The sequence below is a fragment of the Acomys minous genome, assembly GCF_964271855.1.
Source record: "Acomys minous genome assembly, chromosome: 11".
Taxonomy (NCBI): domain Eukaryota; kingdom Metazoa; phylum Chordata; class Mammalia; order Rodentia; family Muridae; genus Acomys; species Acomys minous.
Genome location: NC_140492.1, coordinates 93,149,209 through 93,170,432, shown reverse-complemented (window position 1 = coordinate 93,170,432; position 21,224 = coordinate 93,149,209). Strand labels below are relative to the sequence as shown.

The 21,224-nt window shown below is 36.9% G+C and overlaps 1 protein-coding gene and 1 long non-coding RNA gene across 6 annotated transcripts in view; one reads left to right on the top strand and one right to left on the bottom strand.

Annotated features, from left to right (window-relative positions):
* The window catches only part of ERBIN (erbb2 interacting protein), a 99,413-nt gene that overhangs the window by 41,792 nt on the left and 36,397 nt on the right, over positions 1-21,224 (bottom strand). For all 5 annotated transcript variants that reach the window (XM_084800747.1, XM_084800750.1, XM_084800746.1 and 2 more), the window contains 5 exons: positions 10,596-10,674; positions 8,748-8,837; positions 7,402-7,458; positions 3,527-3,590; positions 535-609 (listed from right to left, as the gene is read on the bottom strand). In XM_084800747.1, coding sequence (XP_084656873.1) covers positions 535-609; positions 3,527-3,590; positions 7,402-7,458; positions 8,748-8,837; positions 10,596-10,674 — 365 coding nt within the window. The remainder of the gene's footprint in view (positions 1-534; positions 610-3,526; positions 3,591-7,401; positions 7,459-8,747; positions 8,838-10,595; positions 10,675-21,224) is intronic.
* The window catches only part of LOC311608324, a 53,126-nt gene continuing 35,498 nt past the window's right edge, over positions 3,597-21,224 (top strand). Inside the window, exon 1 of the long non-coding RNA XR_014782908.1 lies at positions 3,597-6,523. This is a non-coding gene — a long non-coding RNA (uncharacterized lncRNA). The remainder of the gene's footprint in view (positions 6,524-21,224) is intronic.

Below are 21,224 nucleotides of genomic sequence, written 5' to 3'. Positions count from 1 at the left end.
CAGTATCCTTATGACGGCTCACAACTGTAACTCCAGGATCTAACACTGTCACATATGCATGTGTGCAGGCAAAACACCAATGCACATAAATAAAAGTAGATAAATTTTAAAAAGATTAGTGTAAGGCAAACAGAGTGATGGTTTCCTTGGGGATATACTCATCAGCTCCTGTGTAGTGGAAATACTCTTATGCCTTCTTTAGATATGAGAGCATATAATTTCTCAGTTGATAAAGCAGAAATTATTTTAGTTTAACTATTCCTGGAAACACTGAATTTCATATAAATCTGATTGGTACTAACAGAATGCATGGTTTTTAGTAGTAAAGACTATTTTTAATAAAACTTGTTATGGGAGTTCTCAGATTTTAATCAAGAATGTATACATAGTTTCTAAAATATACGATTTGCTTCAAACTGTTTAGCAACAAATTAAGTAAAAAGTTCACTAAATGATTAAATAAGTGTGCAATTCAAATACTGAAAATGAAAGACAATAATAAATGAAGAACTACTGAAAATCTCATGTACATACCCCTGGAATAAAAGTCAGTCTGTTACCATCCATCCAAAACTCTTTCAATCCACTTAGTTGTTCAAGTACTTCAGGCTGTTTGGATAAGAGGGAAGAATTCAATTAACTTACTTAGTTATCTGTATCTAGCTGAAGAAGCCTCAAGAATTTCCAAGGTAATCTTGAGTCAAAACATTAAAGGGGAGAGGAAGGGGAAGCACTGTCTAGCTGTACATTTCTGTATGGCACGTAAGCTCTGGATTACCCAATTGTGTCAAATATTTATGTAATTAATAAAAAATAGAACCCAGTTTAAAAGTATATAATAAAAATATTATCAATAAAGATATGGCCTTTTAGAAAATCTTAAGAAAAAGCTCTAAAGTAAAAAAGTCAATATATGATTAACTCTGTGTCGTGTGTGTGTGTGTGTGTGTGTGTGTGTGTGTGTGTGTGTGTCTGTGAGTGTGTGTGTGTGTGTGAGTGTGTGTGTGTCTGTGTGTGTGTGTGTGTGTGTGTGTGTGTGTGTGTGTCTGTGTGTGTATGCAGGAGGCTAGAAGAGGGATTCGGATTCCCCCAGAACTACAGCTACAAGTTGTGAGCTGTCCAACGTGGGGAGAACCAAACACCAGTGCCTTGACTGAAAGAGGAACATGACAAGAATATATTATGTAAACTCCTAGTAGAAAATGTGAATTATGTAATGGAAAATTAAATATGGCGCTGAAGCGCTAAACTCCATTAGCCTACCCACCCCCCCTTATGTTGTTGTGAATGTTAGTATTCAGGTCAACTTGCTCTTGGGTACTGGCATTTAAGCTGAAGGTTTGAATGGCTCCTTGAAGTTGTCACCTCTCTAGGTGCAAAGAGCCATGTGTAACCAATAAGTCCACAATGGTAAAGGGCACTACCACACTAACCACCATAGCCAAAGTCATACATGAAACTCATGTAGTTCAGATTTGTTGTTAACAAATATAGGCAAGACTTCCATGTGTAACCTGAATTTAAAAACAAAACAAAAAAACCACTTCACTTTTATAAAAGTTCTTTAATTCCAGTAGTAAGTTTTACAGGCTTGATTTCTGTTTGTTTTGTTTTTTTGTTTTTATTTTTGAGACACGCCGTAGTCCCTCTGTAACAGAGAATGACTTTAAATTGATCCTCCTGGACTCCACATCCCAAGTGGTGGGATTACCAGTATACATCACCTAGCCATTATTATTTTTTTCCTCTAAGTGTGATACTAACACATATCAAAATGGGGAGGAAATGGATGATTTTGAAAGCTAAAAGGAAATCACAAAATAAGGTCATAAAGGATAACTTAGGAATAAGTAAAAATTTAAAAATCCATCAGAAATCATTTATTTAGAATATGAAAACATAGGCTGCAGAAGTGAGTAAGTCATTAAGAAAACTGGCTGCTCTTTAAGGACCTGATTTTGAATTCCAGAACATGTGGGTTCACAACTCACTGCTTGTAACGCTAGTCCTAGAAAATGTATACTCTCCCTGCTAGTCCTCTCTTCTAGCCTCTTCAGGCACCAGGCATGCAAGTGGTGTACAGACATGCAGGAAGGCAAAAGACCCATAAATATAAAATTAAAAATTAAAACAAAAAATTAAAAGTATATGAAAAAGTACTTTAGAAAAAGTATAAGGTATCCCAAATACCAGTACTCTACTGACTACAGCTGAAATGCACAAAACCCACGAGAGAAATTCTTGCTTTCAACACTATCATTTGAAAGCTGCAGTAATGTTGAACAACAGATTTGTAAACATGACTTTTAACTATGATTACCATATTTAATAAATACCACTTTTTAAAAAAGTGAGTATATACCATTTGAGTCTTTCTACTTCTGGGTTAACTCACTCATTATGATCATGTCTAGTTCAATCCATTTGTCCACAAATATCAGGAATTCCTTGGTTTTAATAGCTGAGTAGTATTCCATTGTGTAAATATACCACAGTTTCTTAATCCAATTTCCTACAGAGGGACTTAGGCTGTTTCCATGTTCTGGCTATTATGAATAAGGCTGCTATGAACATGGTTGAGCAAATTTTCTTGTTGTGTGCTGGAGCATCTTCTGGGTATATTCCAAGGAGAGGAATAGCTGGGTCTTGAGGAAGCCCTATTCACAGTTTTCTGAGATAGCGCCAGATAGATTTCCAAAGTGGTTGTACTAGTTTGCATTCCCACCAGCAATGAAGGAGTGTTCCTCTCTCCCCACATCCTCGCCAGCATGTGGTGTCTCTTGAATTTTTGATCTTTGCCATTCTGATGGGTGTAAGATGGAATCTCAGAGTTGTTTTGATTTGCATTTCTCTGATGACTAAAGACATTGAGCATTTCTTTAAGTGTTTCTCAGCCATTTGATATTCCTCTGTTGAGAATTCTCTGTTTAGTTCTGAGCCCCATTTCTCAATTAGGTTATTTGGTTTGCCGGTGTTTAATTTCTTGAGTTCCTTATATATTTTGGATATTAGGCCTTTGTCCGACGTAGGGTTGGTGAAGATCTTTTCCCAGTCTGTAGGCTGTCGCTTTGTTCTGTTGACAGTGTTTCCTGCCTTACAGAAGCTTCTCAGCCTCATGAGGTCCAAAAGCTATATGGCTTACTTTCTGAGCTATTTTTCAAATTTTACTTAAATAAAAAAACTCTCTATTTACTCCATTCCAATACAGTTCACTTAGACTAAAAAGAACAAACTCACCTGACAGATCTCAATACAAACTCAATAGTAATAGTCCTCCCCGCCCCCAATGACTTCCCTTTTAACTATGAAGTAAAATTTGGAGCTATGTCACATCAGCTGCACTTATTGGATGGCCCCCTCTTGTAAGCTGTCACATTTGCTGCTTACACACACACACACACACAAAAGTGTTATCTCTGCCACAGATTTCTCATTAATCTCCTATTTTTGTCTAACTATTTGTCAGATCTCACCTGATTTTTAAGAGAAATGAAAGACTCACGGCAGTGAGACTGCAAGGACTTACCACTTCTGTGAATTCATTACTTCCCAAATCCAGTCTTTCCAGCTGGGTCAGTCTATTCATGGTTCTTTTGACAACGAAGTAACAAAGAATTAGCCCCACAAAACATCAATTACACAGAAACTTCCAAATCTCATGTTTTAAAACATACTCATATAAAGGTATAGATTTTCCCTCCAGGGTCTTGTTAAGACTACAGGCAGAATTAGATAGCAAGTTTAAGTTAAGGCAATAGGGGCTGTCAAGATGGTACAGTCATTACAAGCACTTGCTCTTTGAGCAGAGGGCTTGGGTTCAGTTACCAGCACCAACACGGCAGTCCACAACCATTTACAACTACAGCTCCATGGGATCCAACGCCCTCTTCTGAGCCCCACAGGCACCGCACATATATGTGGTGTGCATACATGCATGCAGGCAAAAACACTCACACAGAATACAATGAGTAAATCTAGGAAAAAAATTAAAGCACTAACATATCATGTCCAACCTTCTCTCTAAATGTCAATACTTTTCTGTAAGAAAATTAAAACAGCATCAGGGGAGTTGGTTCAGAGAACCTGCAGTTGGTTCCCAACACCCACATGGTGGCTCACAATCATACCTAACTCCAGTTCCAGCTGCCATTTTCTGACCTCTGCAGGCACCAGGCATAAGCAGACAAAACATCCATACACGCTAATCTAAATTAATCTAGATTAATCTAAAATAAATCTAAAAATGAATTTTAAATAAATAAAAATAAATTTAAATTTAAGAAATAAAATTAAAAGCACAGATTCTGCAATGAAGAAATTAACCTAAAATTTTATTTCTTCCACAAAAATATCTTTAAAAAATTTAACTGCTAATTCATTCAAATGTGTTTATGTTCTTGAGTTGCTTAATTAGAAAAATCTCTTTATATGCGCTGAGGCACTATCATCTATCCAGATAAGAAAAAAATGTGTTTTATTATCACACTAAGACTTTGTAGCATAAGATATTTGACAAGTATACTGGGATACCATTAGTATAACATGCAAACGTTATTGTGTTGAAAATGAAACCTTAAAAAACAAGGAGATCTTAAAATATGGCTAAAGATTACAGAAGTTTATCCTCTCTGAATGTTCAAACATTTAAGAATGAACAGTACACTGCTAATGCATTTTCCACTTTTTCAGTAAAAGAATGTAAGAACACACATAGTAACCAGAGTGGAACTATGTCACGGGCCCAAACTGAATAAAGCCGCTTTTCTCCAATCCGTACATTTTAATCATGATGTTAGATCACCATCTCTTTTTCACTGCACTACACCGATCTTTATCACAGTCACCTTAATGTAAGATTTACTGAGTGCCTGTCCTCTGGAACTACAGTTCTTTCCCCCTTATTCAAATCTATCTTTGCCTATAAAGTCTATAGACATTCTAGTTTCCTTCATAAAGTAGCACAAAAGAATTTTCAGGGTTTGCATCTAATGTATAAAGTCACATGCTGTGTTATCAAGTTAATATCTTTAAAATATTATAATGTCAGATGGAGATATGAGAAAAGTGAAAGAGGACTGTGAGGAGAAATAACTGAAAGGACACAGACAGATATTCTTGTTTTGACATTGTCAAATGCTAAGGTGGCAGAAATTTACTTGTAGCAATTGACTACATAATAAACAGTAAGGCAGTTTGAAGAAAATTATTCTAGTATTTTTGGGGTACGGTATAAAAACGTGAAGCAGAGCACTGGGAAAGCGCAATCACAAACAGTGTCCTGGAAAAGGCTTCAAGTAGATTCTAAAGGGGGAATAATACAGTACATGACAAAAATGCTATTAGTATTGGTTCTACTGTACACTTCAGAAGCCTCAGGAAATATCAGACTGCCCCTCAAAACTTGTCAGTGCCCTCCAGAATTCCCCAGGGAGTATACAGTTTCACTTAACTGTGTATGTAAAACAAGTTTTCGCACTGTTTTAATCACAAAAAAGTTTAGAGTCTGCAAGATGGCTCAGGGGGTAAAACACTTGCTGCTAAGTCTAACAGTCTTAGTTCTATTCCCTGGACCCAGGTGGTGAAAGGAAAGGACTGAGTCTCTCACTCTACACACACACGCGCGCGCACACACACACACACACACACATGCTTTTTAAACTTTCAAATCTGGTTACACAATCTAAATGCACATTAGCATCTTAATATTCAAAATCATGGCCTTGTATTTATAGCTTATAAAGTTAAAGATTTTAAGCATGTAGCTCTCAAAAAAGATAAAAAATAAATTTACAAATTCATTTATATAACCAACTGAATCTCTGAAGGGTTAAAAGTTTATTGAATTGTCTATGGTATCAGAAAATCCATAGGCTACACCTTATACTTTCCATGTCGCCTATGGGCTCATATACTGTAGGCTTGGTCCCCAGCCCATAGAATACTCAGAAGTAGTGGAACTTTTACAAAGGGATCTTGTGGAAGAAAGTGAGATTGGGGGAGGGCAAAGAAGGGGCCACAGGAACTCTACCACTCAACTCCTGCTTTTCTCTTCACTTCTAAAATGACACACTGTAATCACCACATTTTTTTCTACCTCACCAGAATCTGCTATTTCTCCACAAGGCCAAAAGCAAGGTCAGCCAACTCAAGAAACACAGCACATTATGAGCAACAACGAACCTTCCCTCAAAGTCTGCATCACAGCAACACAATGCCCACACTCTTATGGTAGGTCATCCTTTGACTGACACAATCAAATCATGACACGACTGAGCACATGCAGGAGAGCACGTGAGAGCAATAAACAGAAACTGCACCTCTGTTTTTGTGTGGAAAGTGTATTACTTTCCTTATTACTGTGATAAAATACTTGAATAAAGCAAAAATGTTTTTATCAAGCATTTTCCCACAGTGATAGAAATCTAGCTATCATTAGTTATTACAATAATTTTTATTTAGATTTTTCACATCTCTTCCTGCCCAGTCAAGCTTTGAACTAAGCCAGTACCAAAGCAGTAATAATGTCATAAAATTAAAATATGAATGCTTTTCTAATTTACACTTATTAGCATGACTACAAACTTCATCCACATAATAAAGCCAACGACTAGGCTTAACACATTAACTTGTAATGAAAATCAAATATGGTCTCCAGCCTCAAGGACATATAATCATGTGGGGGATACACATGCAAGATGCGTTCATGTTAACCATAGAAGAGCATAGTAGGAAAAAATACATTAACATTAGTTACTACCTGCTATAACTCAACAGCAGCCAGAAAAAAATTAATGAATATAGTTCCCTGAAATTATATTTCTAAATATTGATGGTAGATCATATTTAAGCATAGATTAACTACAATACAGTGATTCATTCAAGAATCTATTATTTGTTTAGTAAATGGTCAAAGGCTACAGTCTATTTTGAACCAGAATTTCTGTTTTTTTAAATACTTTTAAGTTACTATTTGCTCTTAAGGTGCCTTATATTTTTGATGTTAGCTTACATTAGAGATCAATCATTCATTTCTAGTTTCACAAGACTATAAAGCCATCCAAAAAAGTTGTGTAGGAACAAAACTTCCTGTGAAGATCTCGTGAGCAACTCTGAATGATGTGAATGAGCTCTCGCATAGAAGCTCTCTGAGACTCAGATGTACTTAGTATTTTACTTCTGTGTCACATACAAGACTGTGGTTCAAAAAGGGATGAGATCAGTGTTACCACACTACCATATGAACACCAACACATCTGTACATTTTAATATGTAATACCAAAAGTCAGGTAAAAACATATCATTCAAAATAACATATACTCATATTTTAAATAAAACTTTATTTTAGAGCTTAAGGATTAAAAACTCTAAATTGGATTTTAAAAGAACAGCAAACTGACTTACTTAGGCAACATTTTCAACTGGTTTTCTCTAAGTTCTAGTATCTGGAGTTTAGTCAATCTGTATAATAAAGAACAAATTTGGACAAAAAAATCAAATATAAGAAATTGCATTAACGAATGCCACATTCTAAGGTAAAGCAGCACATCAATTACATAATTACTATATGCATGGTGATGTTAAATGTGAAAGAATTTAATAAAGCCAGTCTTTAATCCCAGCACTCTGGAGGCAGAGACAGGTGGATCTCTGAGTTCAAACCCAGACTGATCTACAGAGTTCCAGGACAGCAGAGGTTACATAGTAAGATCTTGACAAAAAACAGCCACCTAACAACAAATACCATTCTGCTCCTCAAAATTAAAGTAAGAGGGAAAAAAATTAAGCCCAATTATTTTTGTTTGTGTTTTGTTTTTCAGACAGAGTTACTCTGTGTCACAGGCCTGGCTGTCCTGTGCTACAGCACACATGTGGAGGAGGTAAAGGACCACTTTATGCAGTTACTTCTCTCTGCCTTTCTATAGGTTCCAAGTGTTGCGCTCAGGATGCAGGGCTTTCATGGCAAGCGCCTCTACCAGCACAGCCTCCTCACTTGCCCTAGGCAAGCCAGCGTCATACATTTTCAAAGGGACAATGTGATTATTTCTAATTTCAATTCTTGAACAAATTCTATGACCTACAAAACCACTCTAGGACTATAGCACAATAATACACATGTCTAAGCAGAAATAAATAAGGGAACATTACAGACCATGAAGGAAAAATACTCTTGACACTTGAAGTAGGCACAGAAAGATGAGAGACCTCAGAGATTCCTCTTTCTTAAGAACTATAATTCCCACAGCTAAATTAATTGTTGTCACTTTAGAATTTTATAAATGCTAACACAGCATTTAGTGTCTCAAATACAGAGGCACTGCTCCCATCAAAACAGCTGATCTCTGGCACACACCTGTGACCACAGCACTCCAAAAAGCAGAGGCACCCAGATCTCTGTGAGTTCGAGACCAGTCTGGTCTACAAAGCAAGTTCAGGAAAGCCAAGGCTACACAGAGAAACCCTGTCTCAAAAAAACAAACAAAACCAAAACAAAAACCAAACCTGATCTTACTAGGTTAAACAGCATTACAAACAAACTAACTTGTGACTTACTGCTTATTTGGAACAGTAAATCCAAATGGAAATAATTCAAAGGAACTATAAGAATTGCTATGGTTGGAAATAATTACCAAAAAAAAAAAAAAAAGCCTATGAACTGTAATTAATAAGCGTTACTAAAGTATTCTGCAACTGTATGTTGTTTACAGAAGCTAACAATGTAAATGTCTTTAGAATAATCTATAATTTACCTGCCAAAATTAGCTGGTAAGAATTCAAGGAAAGCATCATTCAGATATAACTGGGTTAGGTTTAGCAGCTGAGAAAAACCATCAGGGAGCCTATATAAAATATAAAATAATTAAGTTAAGTACATATTTAAAATGTCGGTCTCTTGCCAAAATTTTACCTCAGAATTTGTATAACAAAGATAGCTTCTCAACAATACTTACCTTTTCACTTTTAAATTAAGCTTTTTGTAATAACTTATCTGTTATAAAAATCTACACAAAATATTACATTTAGAATGAGCCAGACATAGAATTATATATAGGACATAACTATGAATCAGTACTTCTTAAATATATCTCATCCGACATAAATTAAAAAGATTATATAGGTAATTTCTACAGACTAATAATGCAGTAAGATGAATGGTTCTTTGTTGTGAGAACTGGTCCTGTAGGATGGTAAGCTATAAACCTGGACCCTACAAATTTACATACCAATAGCATGAGGACACATGTGTGTGTGTACACACACACACACACACACACACACACACACACACACACACAGCCAAAATCTACAATAATGCCAAATGTCCCCAAGGATTTAATAGCCAATAGTTAAGAATCACTGGATTTATACTATTTTCAGTTTCAACTAATCTATAAGTGATTAAGGCTGTAAAGCTTTACGATGAACAAAGGAGAAATCAAATAGGTGAATGACAGATTAAGACCAGGTAAGAACATATGTTATTATTTTATACTTTTATTCACATCTGCTTATAAAACAAGTTACAGATGTAAAACTTGATGCTAGGAAAAGAAACCTTCAAATGAGTATCTACTTCAATAAATTCCCATGCTGTAAGACATATCAGACTTTGACTTATTTTCCTTTGCCTCACAACATTCCACAATCTTCAATGTCAAGTGAAACAGCTCTATCTTTGGTAAAACCTCTCATGGAGTAAGGGTTCTAATTATACTGAGCTGCACCTCACTCTATTTACCATTCCCATTAACATTTCAACTTTGTAAAAATTAACAGCTTTGGTGCAAGAACCTTCATTTACAGTTATCACTATTATAAATGAACACATACCTTCAGGTACATGTTATAACCAATTACCTGCCTTTTTCTTCCGTTTCCTCTCTTTCAGTTTGTTTTGAAAGTGCCCTGTTTGCACATGCAAATTTTAGTCTCACTTTTCACACTTGACTGTCACATCTAGAGCACTCACATCCTATTTTTTTTAGTCTCAAATTTATATCTGTAGTATATGGATAAGAAAGATTATTAGACGGTGTCTAAAACTGAATCTCTGTGGGGCTGAAGAGATGGCTTAGGGTTTAAGACATTGGCTGCTTTTCTAGAATATCCAGGTTTGATTCCCAGAACCCATGGGTGGCTCACAAATGTCTACTACTTCAGTTCCAGGGGTTCAAGGCCCTCTTCTGGCCTCCCCAGGTACCACGCCTGCACAGGACACACAGACATACATGCAGGCACTCCCCCCCCCCCATGCAGCCAAAACACAGAAAACTTCCTCTCTCCCCTCTGCCCCCCAACCTCTCTTTCTCTCCCTCTCTCCCTCTCCCCCACCACCACACCCACAGGGGAAGGGGCGAGGGAGAAAGAGGGAGGGAAGTGCCTGTGAGAGAGGAATGAACATGGGGAGCGCACATGGTATACAGATATACACACAGTCAACACATACCAAACAAACTCCAATCTCTGTACAACTTTAGGATTGATGCAATTTTTCTTCAAAGTATCTAAAGAAATAATCTACATTTTACTATATAATTATTGTTGCTCCTGTCATAGTTTAAAAAAAAAACACCTTATAATTCAATTTAAAGACTTACTTAGAAATAGGGTTTACACTGGCCTCCACAATTGTCAAAACCTTACAATTTTTAATATTTTCTGGAAATTCTTGTATTCCTAGAAAACAAACAACCAAATTAATAAGATACATTAGAAACACATCAGTCTTGGGGAAAAGGTGTATTACAAAGGCCAAAATAATAATAAAGCCATTGTGGAGATTCCAAAACTAATTATCAATTAAGGAAGTAGTCGGGGAAACTGACACAATCAATGCAAATCAAGCCACTTCCACAACAATCTGTCTCCCTTTTAACTTTCTTTCTTTTGTCTCTTTATAACTGCTAACTACTTTAATTGGTTTTCCTTCCTTAGCACATCTAGAAATTAGTACTTTTTCTATGAACTAGTTAATGATAAAGATACAAAATGCAGAAAATTTAACATTCTATCTTTTTCACCTCAGGTTAAAAAAACAAAACAAAACAGAAAACTGCTTTTAAAATGGTGGGCTCCAGATTGGGCTGGTCCCTAGCATACATAAGGGAACAAAGGTGCAAACAGACCTGGAGGTAAAGAGGTGGAAACATGGATGAGATATGCCCTAAAATGTGCCTGTGCCTGTCTACCCCTAAAACAAACATTTTCTCCTATCTTCCCAATTTGTCATTCCCCTCCTTTTTCAACATTCTTACTTCACATAACCCAGTGGTACACTTACAATATAACTATTTAAGGACCATGGTGACTTCTGCATATTGTCATGTGCATGTTTCAAGAAACCTACTAAACATTTTGGTTTCTGCATGTTTTTCAGACCAAGTAAAATAAAGGATTTCTTTTTAATTCCCAAACTGCTATAGACCTGTATATTTGAAACAGATCTTTAAATTATTATGATGATATCAAATTTTGATAAAAGATTCTAAGCACATAATCATTTCCTTTAACTTATCACACCAGATAATTTGTAAATTGGCAGCAGACCACACAGGCTGATCCATCCATCCATCCATCCATCCATCCATCCATCCATCCATCCACTATCTATCGGTTTTCCAAGATAGGGTTTCTGTGTAGGCTTGGCTGTTCTGGACTCACTTTGTAGATCACGCTGCCCTACACAGAGATCTGTCTGCCTCTGCCTCCCAGAGTGCCAGGATTACAGGTGTGCACCACGTGCCTGACTTCCCAAGACCAATTTTAAGTACTAACTAGTATCACTCTACGCTTAAAAGATCACTAATTAGTAACTTTCAAAAAGTATTCCCCAAGTGAATTTTACATAGTTTCCATCACTAACACAATATGGTTGATTATCTAATAAGATTGTCTCTATAGTGTTATTTAAGCTTTTATCAATTTTATCACAAGAAGACTCTATGTTTAAAAAAAAAACCTGTCACATTGAGTGTTGAGTTCCTCAAAAAAATGAATGGTGCAAAATCTACAACTAACAAATTATCTCAATCAAAACTCACCAATGAACTGGGTGTGGCAGAATGTGTGCTTAACATATGCAAGGTCCTGGGTCTAATTCCCAGCATCATTGAAGACCAACAGATGCCAACGTTAGTAGAATAAAAAGTATAATAATAATAATGTCACAAAGATTCCTCCTACAAGATGCTTCTGTAAGAACAAGGAGTACTGAATCTCATGAGTACCACCTAAATGAACTGCTTTAGGGCAGTGGTTCTCAACCTTCTTGATGCTGTGACCTTTTAGCACAGTTCCTCATATTGTGATGACCTCCAACCACAAATTACTTCGTTGCTACTTCACAATGGTAATAACATAAATATCTGATATGCAACCCACAGGTTGAGAACCACTGCTTTAGAATTATTAGCAGTTACCAGTTAGTCTCATCATACGGCAACTGAGGAAAAAATGCAAACACATGCAACTTGAATTTAATGATAGAAAGTATCAAATAAACTCATATTAAGAGAAGTGTAAAAGAAATGGCCAGTATGGTAAAACTTAATTATCAAAAAGGAAAGGAAGTAGGTAGAGAAATCTGTCTTAAGAGACCTGACAAAATGTAGCACAGGTAAGTAACAAGTCCCAGTATAGATGTTGAGAATAGGCATTGCTGTGAAGAGCACATAGCCACTAGGAAAATAATCTGGTGGTTCCTCAAAATGTGACATATATGGGCTGGAGAGATGGCTCAGTAGTTAAAAGCACTGGCTACTCTTCCAGAGGTCCTGAGTTCAATTCCCAGTGACAACATGATGGCTCGCAATCATTTGTACTGGTATCTGTCCCTCTTCTGTCCTTCTGTCATGCAAACATACATGCAAATAGAATAGTAATGTACATAAAATATACACAGAAATACAACCTTTTAAAATGTTATATATAAAATTACAAATGGCCTAGCAATTCTACAGCTATGTAAGAGCATGTAAAACATGTTCAAATAAAATACTGTACATGAATGTTCATATTATTTAGAACAATCTACATGTCCATCATTAATAAATGATGTATTACCATAATGCACAGAATGTAGTATGGTCACACTATGAAATATCAATATTTGGTACAACATAAATGAGTCCTGAAAATACTATGCTAAGGTAAGGAAGCCAAGAACAAAAGGTATACAGTGTATGATTTTATTTATTTGAAAAATCTACAATAAGCAACTTTGTTATCCGCAGAAACAAAGCAGATATGAAGTTGCTTGATGATTTGTGTAGCTACTCCCTCCAAACTGAAACTTTCAACCGCAACTAACCAAACTTGGGAAGAGACACACAGCCTCTCCCCAAGATTATGTGAATAACCCTGGGGAAGAGGAGACTCTGGTGGAGCTTCCTTACAAGCTGGGCAGGAAGCCAGGTAAAGAACCGTTCGTGAGCTGTCACCAGTGTTTCCGTGATGCAGCTGCCCAAGCAACCGCAATAAACTCCCTGCCTCGGAGCTCTAGGTCTTTGGTCTGCCCTTGGTGCTCTATCTGAGGTGAAAAATCAGTGGCCCACATCACCATAGAAAATACAACAGAGCCTAGGAGATACTACACAGGGGTACAGGAATTCTCTAAGACCATAAAAAACATTCTGTGTAAATACTAGTAATGGTGAAATAAAACTGGAAATGTGCTAAGTTCTACAAAAATGCACAATGTAAGAGGTCTTTTAGTTTACAAAAGTGTATCTACAATTCCTACCATTTTCTGAACTTCCCTTAATACTTTTTAAATACGAGGTTTTGTTCAAGTACCTCAAATTTCAACACATCTTTATTTTATTATTCAGCAAATATGTGCCAAATACAAAGTGAAAGACATGTTAGAGACTACAAATACTAGGACTTTTTCAAAAGTTAAAATGTTCCAAGTGGTCTGGGGAGATGGCGCTGTCAGTAAAGTGTTTGCAGTAACAAATAAGGCTGGGCATGGAACCACATGCCTGTAGCCCCAGCTCTGGGAAGGAAGAGACAGGAAGAAGCCAAGGCTTGCTAACTAGTTATTCTTGCCAAATCTGTCAGTTCCAGGCTCAACTAAAGACCTTGTCTCAAACAAGTGGACAGCAAACTGAGAATGGTATCTGACTTCAACCAATGGCCTCCACCCAGCACACATGTACAAAGACAGATAGACAGACAGACAGACACACACACACACACACTCTCTCTCTCTCTCTCAGTCTCTCTCTCTCTCTCACACACACACACACACACACACAGCTTTCTACTTCACATGTGTAGTAAAGAAAATGCTTTTACCCTATTTCCCTAGGGTAGAAAAGATACCACAGGTTTCTTCTTGCCCTAGTAAAGCTCATTCTCACTATCTCGGTCTGTTTTCCTACTCCTAAGGTTGTAAAATATAACCAGGCCTCATTCTTTGGATGCCCGCCCCCCCATGCTTATAACTCAGTGAATGCACCTAATCTTAGTAACTACATATCATCTATATGGTGACAATTCTCAGATGTATGCCTCTAGAACTATTTTTATGACTTAACTTCATACTCTTAAAAATAACTGGATGAAAAGCTGGTATCTCAAACAAGCAAATAAAAAGCCTGAGTTCCTGAGATAGCCTAGAAAATAGAAAATCCTTGGCAGCTATACTTCAGACAAGTGGTTCATATCTACAATATATAAAGAATTGCAAAAATTAAACATACACATGTATACACAAATCCCACAATCCATAAGTAGGCCAATGAACGGAACCAACAATTCTAAAAGGAAATACAAATGCCCATCAAAGAAACACATATTACAGTGATTTTGCGATCTACCTCATCCCAGTCAAAACGACTACTGTTAAGAAAATAAATGTGGGTGAGGGTATGGAATAATGTTTAATCCCCAATACAGTCACTACAGTAAACAGTGTAGAGGCTTTTCAAAACACTGGAAACAAAACTAGCATTCATCTTGGCTACATATTCTGGGGCATATACCCACAGGGATCTTTATCCTCCTCAGAGGTACTTGCACTTCCATATTTATCACCGATATTTTAACAATAGTAAGGAAACGGGATGAGCCCAAATGCCCATCAGCCAATGGATGAATGAATGATAACGTGGGACATATAGTCAAAGACACACACACACACACACACACACACACACACACACACACACAGACTGAAGTTATGGAATCTGCAGGAAATGGGAAGAACTAGAAAGTATTAAGTCGTAACCCAATTCAGGAGGACAAATACCATCTGTTCTCTCTCATAATCAAATACCAGCTTTCTTTTAAGTGTTCTTTTTTCTTTCTTTGTATGGGTGTTTCCTTCCCCTACATATATACCACAAACATGCCTAGTGTTTAGGGATCAGAGGATAGCATCAGATTCCCTGGGACTGAGGTTAAAGGTGATTGTGAGCACTGGTCCAGGATGAGCCATCTCTGCAGCCCAAAATGCATAGTACAGACTGGCCTCTAACTCATGGTCGTCCTGCTTCCTCCTCTACAGCATATTATACCAGTGTGAGCTACTACCACCTGCCAAATACCAGCTTCTAATGGTTAAACCTGTGTTTCTAAACAGAAACAAATATGGGAATAGGGCAAGAAACTAGAAAGCATCATCAGATACCATTACAGATGACTGTGCCTAGGAAGGAGAAGGCAACCCAACATGAGATAGTAATGCGTAATGCGGAAGGAATACTGTGGGAAATAGAATACACATAGGAAAAAAGAGGAGCAAGGGGGATGAAAGGGTATCTTAGAGATGGGAGGATCAACCAAAACAAAAGGATTTATAAAATTGATATAAGGAAACCTGTTATTTAGTAAACTAATTGAAAACCATCCCTGACTTGTCCCTTGGAATTTCAACGCCTACCAATTCCTCCACCTCAGATGACAGCTATCTTGTCTTTCCAGCTGCACACTTAGATGCAATCCATCATGAAACACTGACCTCCATCGCCTGACCACATCTGTCTCTATCACTACTATCTCTAAGAGCTAAGACTGTATTTTAATTGGTTGCTCTTCCACCTGTGTACTCACAGACTCTTCCTATACATAGCTAAACTTAAATATCAATGAGCATACAAATGCCTACAAGGCACATTATCTACTTCTCCAAATCACAACCTCTTTCTTTGCTCCTAATATAATCTCAAATTGTTTATTATTGCTTTCACTACCTTGTCCCTGTCTTCATCATGCATGCTGTGTATACTAGGACCTTATAAAAATTAATACTATTTTTTTTCTGGTGCACTTACTTCACATACCTATATGGCAAACGTCCTTACTGTCTCAAAGCATATTTCCAAAGAGGCTTACCATCACAGTACAAACGTTATCTAGTCTGAGGGAGATTAGAAAGACGGGGAAAATTAAGGGGACAAAGGAGAGAAGCCCCAAACTCCTCGAAGTGCCAAACATCCCTTTCACGATTACTCTATTTAGACAGTAACTTTCATTTTACTGTAGTCTGTCGTTCCTAGAAACAAGATTTTAACCAGCTGACAGTCAAATATTCCAACACAAGAAAATTTGCTATAATGTCTACCTACATAGTCAGTATTTCTTTTATAGAGATATTTCAAGTAACAATACTAAAATATCAATGAACCATTCTTATGGCCTAAACATATATAACCAAGTATGACCTTTGTCTTTTCACAGGTATAAACCTAATAAAAAAAACTGGAATCGCACAAGAAACCCCATTTATAGTAAAAGGTGTGTCCTTTCTCTGTGTGGTTTGTTTATTTGTTAAGGAATGGTCTCACTCTGTAATTTAAGCCATCCTGGACTCACTGTGAAGCCCAGACTGACTTAGAAACCATGCAATTCTCATGTCTCAGCTTTCCAAATGCTGAGATTACGGGCATGAGTAACCATACTCTGCTTAAAGACCTATCTTAACCCCCCTGTGCAACCTTTCTGTGCTGTAATTTTGCCTGATCAGATAGTCTAGCCAAGGCACTTCAGGAACCATCCTGGTATCTCATATACCAAAAACGAGGGGAGACGGGGAAGATGCTTCATTTGTCACATGAGCATGAGGATTTATTTGAGTTCAGATTCCCAAAACCCACATTAAAAAGCTGTATGCACACCTCTAACTCTATGCGGAGGAGCAGATCAGAAGACCCTAGGGTTTGCTACCTGACCGTCCGTCCAAATCAATAACCTCCAGGTTTGGTTAGAGAAGGTATCTCAGAAAATAAGAAAGATCGGGCCAAGTGTGGTCACACACCCCTCTACCTCCAGAAGTCAGGAGGCAGAGGCAGGCAGACTAAAGAGTTCTAGGCTAGCCTGGTCTACATAATGAGTTCCAGGGCAGCCAAGGCTATACAAAGAGACCTTGTATCAATAAAACAAAATTAAAAGACAATGATTGAAGATATCTGACACTGATCTTAGGCCTCCACATATGCATACGTATACAAATGCACAATAAAATAAGAGGGAGAAAAAGGTCCCTCTGCAACCTTTTAAGTAATGCTTCAGAAAGCCACTGAGATTACACACACACACACACACACACACACACAGTGTGTGTAGCAGCGGCTAATACTATCCTGAATGCTTCTCTTTCTATTAATCAGTATGCTTAATCTATGTTTAAAGTCAACCCCTCTGTCCCCCTCCCCTTCTTTTTCTCCTGAGACAGGGTTTCTCTGTGAAGCCCTGGCTGCTTTGGAACTCATAGAGATCCTCCTGCCTCTGCCTCCCAAGTGCTGGGATGAAAGGTCCCAAGTGCTCAGGTTAAAGGCATGCACCATCACCACCCAACTAAAAATCTCTTCTTAATACACTCTAACTTTGCTCTTCATACTAGGTAGTTAGAAATAAAATTCCTTTGTGAGATACAATGAAGAAGCAGGGCTTCACGTGTATGGAGGTCTTGTACAGAATCCCAAGCTGCTGTAGGGATGGCCCACTGCCAATGCATACGGATTCAGCCCATTTCATTCTTATAAATGAAAGAATAATTGGAATTTTGTCACAACCCACTTAATTCTCTGATAGTTTCAACCGCAACAGATGGTTGGTCCTGGTAACACTAGCCTGGCGCTCAGAAGGAGAAGTCAACATTCTGTTCAATTACTTCAGAGGACATGAGTATCAGAATAGGCCACTCTGTAACCATGATATAGCAAGACAGGAAAAAAAAAATCTGTAATCAATTTGAAACAAAGACAAAGCACTACTGTTGTTGAAACCAAGAAGTACCAAGCATCCCTTACTCCAGTTAAGACATGATTACTGTATCTTAACCAAGGATAGCTTTACCATTGCTGTAGTCTGTCCTACAGTGAGGTTTAAGACAAAGTTTAAGGTAGCCACTCAGAGCATTACTCCTGATAGCATTTCAATGGGGAAACTCTCTTTTTCTTAAAGCCTTCCTAATATTACCAAATAAACTGTAATCTAAAGCCCAAATCCTATAAGTCTTAATATACTATGCAATTCAACTACATTCTCATGTATAAGGTTTGTTCACTGAAAGCCCAAATTCTTCAATTATGTAAGCACCTTTTTCTAGTTTAAATGTGTTCTGTTCAAACTGACAATCCTCATGTTTACAGAGCAAGCATGTTACCCAACTAAGCCAGCTCAGCCACATTCCCAAGTACTTTAATCATAAACTATACTATCTAGCCAACTGAAAACATAGGAAGGATGATGTAAAAGACCAACAATTATGATAATAAATGTTTTAAGATTTATGTATACAGTATTCTGCCTGCATGTATGCCAGCAGGCCAGAAGAGGGCATCAGATCTCATTATAGATGGCTATGAGCCACCATGTGGTTGCTGAGAATTGAACTCAGGACCTCTGGAAGAACAGACAGTGCTCTTAACCTCTGAGCCATCTTAGCTTTTTAAAATAAATAAATATAACTTGCTGAAGCTATTAATAATAAAGTACCCACAATGTTTCCTGAATCCTTCCAAAGAGGGAGTAAGAAGTAAAACACAAAAACAAACAAACAAACAAACAAACCTCCTCAAAAAGGTAGTTGGTATGCTAAGATATACTCAAATATTAAACTTAACTGATATAAAAGCTTAAAAAACACTGTATCTTAGATATAAATGTTTCAAACTTCTGACCAACTCCTCTTGGTGGGGAGGCCTGATGGTACTTAAAGATAAGTAGGCTACCAAGATGAGACTTGATAGCCTATGACCATATAGTGGGGGAGGAGGTTCTCACTCGGTCATAGACCTAGGGGAGGGGAATAGGGTGAAAGCGGCAGGGAGGGAGGAATGGGAGGATACAAGTGATGGGATAACAATTGAGTTGTAATCTGAATAAATTAATAAAATAAAATAATAAATGTTTCAAACTTCTTATTCAAGATTTAGTGTATTTTTTTTTTCTTCTCCAAATATAAAACACATCTGTATCTATCATGGTACTCAAGTAAATCCTAAATAAAAATTTACTAGTTCTAAGATATAATAAAGACCACAGTTACTTAATATAATGGTGCTGGTGATTGTTTATCAACTTTACACAAACTAGAGTTATTTGGGAAAAGGGACCCTCAGAACTGAGAAACTGCCTCCACTAAACTCGCCTACTGGCATATCTGTGGGGCATTTCCTTCCCCTGTTGCTTTTGGTCATGGTGTTTATCACAGCAGCAGAAAAGCAAACTAGGACACATACTAACCTTCATTTACATAAATTATCATGTAATCAAAAGTCCAACTAACAAAATTGAAATTTCTCATAACTAGCCACCCGTGTATGTTATATTGTCTCTTTAATAAAGTGGACTTGTAAAGATACACATGTTAGAGTTAAATATTACAAACATAAAAATCACCTTAGCTCCCTGTATGTAAAATCCATTAATTTCATCATTTATAATGATGAGCATCAAGAATTGGAATGATCACAACTTACTAAGCAAGGTAACAGCTCTGACATCACAGTTTCATTTCTTCTTCAACTTTATTCACCAACAATAAACAATAGCTTCATTCAAGCATCAGTTAAGGATGCAAACGAGATGGCTAGGAATGATGCCAGACACCTGTGGCCCTAACCTCAAGAGGGAGAGGTAGGGCTGCCACATGCTTGAAGTTATCCTGGTCTAAATGGTCAGATTCAGGCCAGTTGGAGCTATACTAAAGACCCTGTCTCAAAATAAATATACAATTAAATATATTTTTAAAATGAAGTTAAAAAAAAGACAATATAAAGAATGAATAAAATACAAGGAAATAAGAGTAATCAAACAGAAAAGGAATAACAGGTCAATTTAATTTTTTAATTAACATAACTTACAAGAGTTTATTGTTAGTATTAGTGTCAATTTTCAAAGAAGAATACTATTTAAACACTTATCTTAATATTTTAATTACTTGAAATGTTTCTCTAAATCCCAAAATTACTCATGAATTCAAAGAACCACTTAAGCAAGTGTTTTACAACCAAGCTTAGTTGATTAGGGGTCAAGATCATCTTTGATTAAGTTAAAGAAGTTAAGCTATTAGAGTTTAGATAGGACAGATATTGAATTTCATTCGAAGATTAGACCCAACAAGACAGGAAAGACACTTACTTCAAATGGGACGAATGCAGATGGCTAATTCACTATGAATGTAACGTGTATAGAACTCATTATTCTCATGATTGTCACATGGCTCTCCCTGCTATGTAGTTTGTTTTATACATGTATAATAAAATAAAAGTTAAAATAAAAATCAAAACAAAACCAACAAAAAAAAAACTGCTACAACTGAAGACAGATTCAACAGGCTACTAGCCTGCCATGACTGCATCACCACATCAGCCTTTATGCTCTATCAAAGTGTAGGACACTAAGGAATGACGCTTCAGTGCTGAATACAAGCCATCGGACTGAGTGCTCAGGACCTGACCCAAAGGCCCTGCACATGCTAAGGAAGCACTCTATAACTGAGCTACATTTCCAGAACACTTCCTAACACTTTTTGAGATCTCTCTGTTAAAAGACCAAAAGTTGCAAACCTTTGTGATGGAAGTGGAGATTTTATGAATTCTAAAAATCAAGTAAATCCCAAAATTCCAATACTTTGGTTTGAATTATCTACCAACATATGTAAAGATGTGATATGAACAAATGAAGTTCATTTACTCTGGAATTTATCAAGTAACACTTGGCTTTATAAGAAAAACCAGAAAAAAACAAAAAAACAAAAAAAACTTCCTCACTTCATT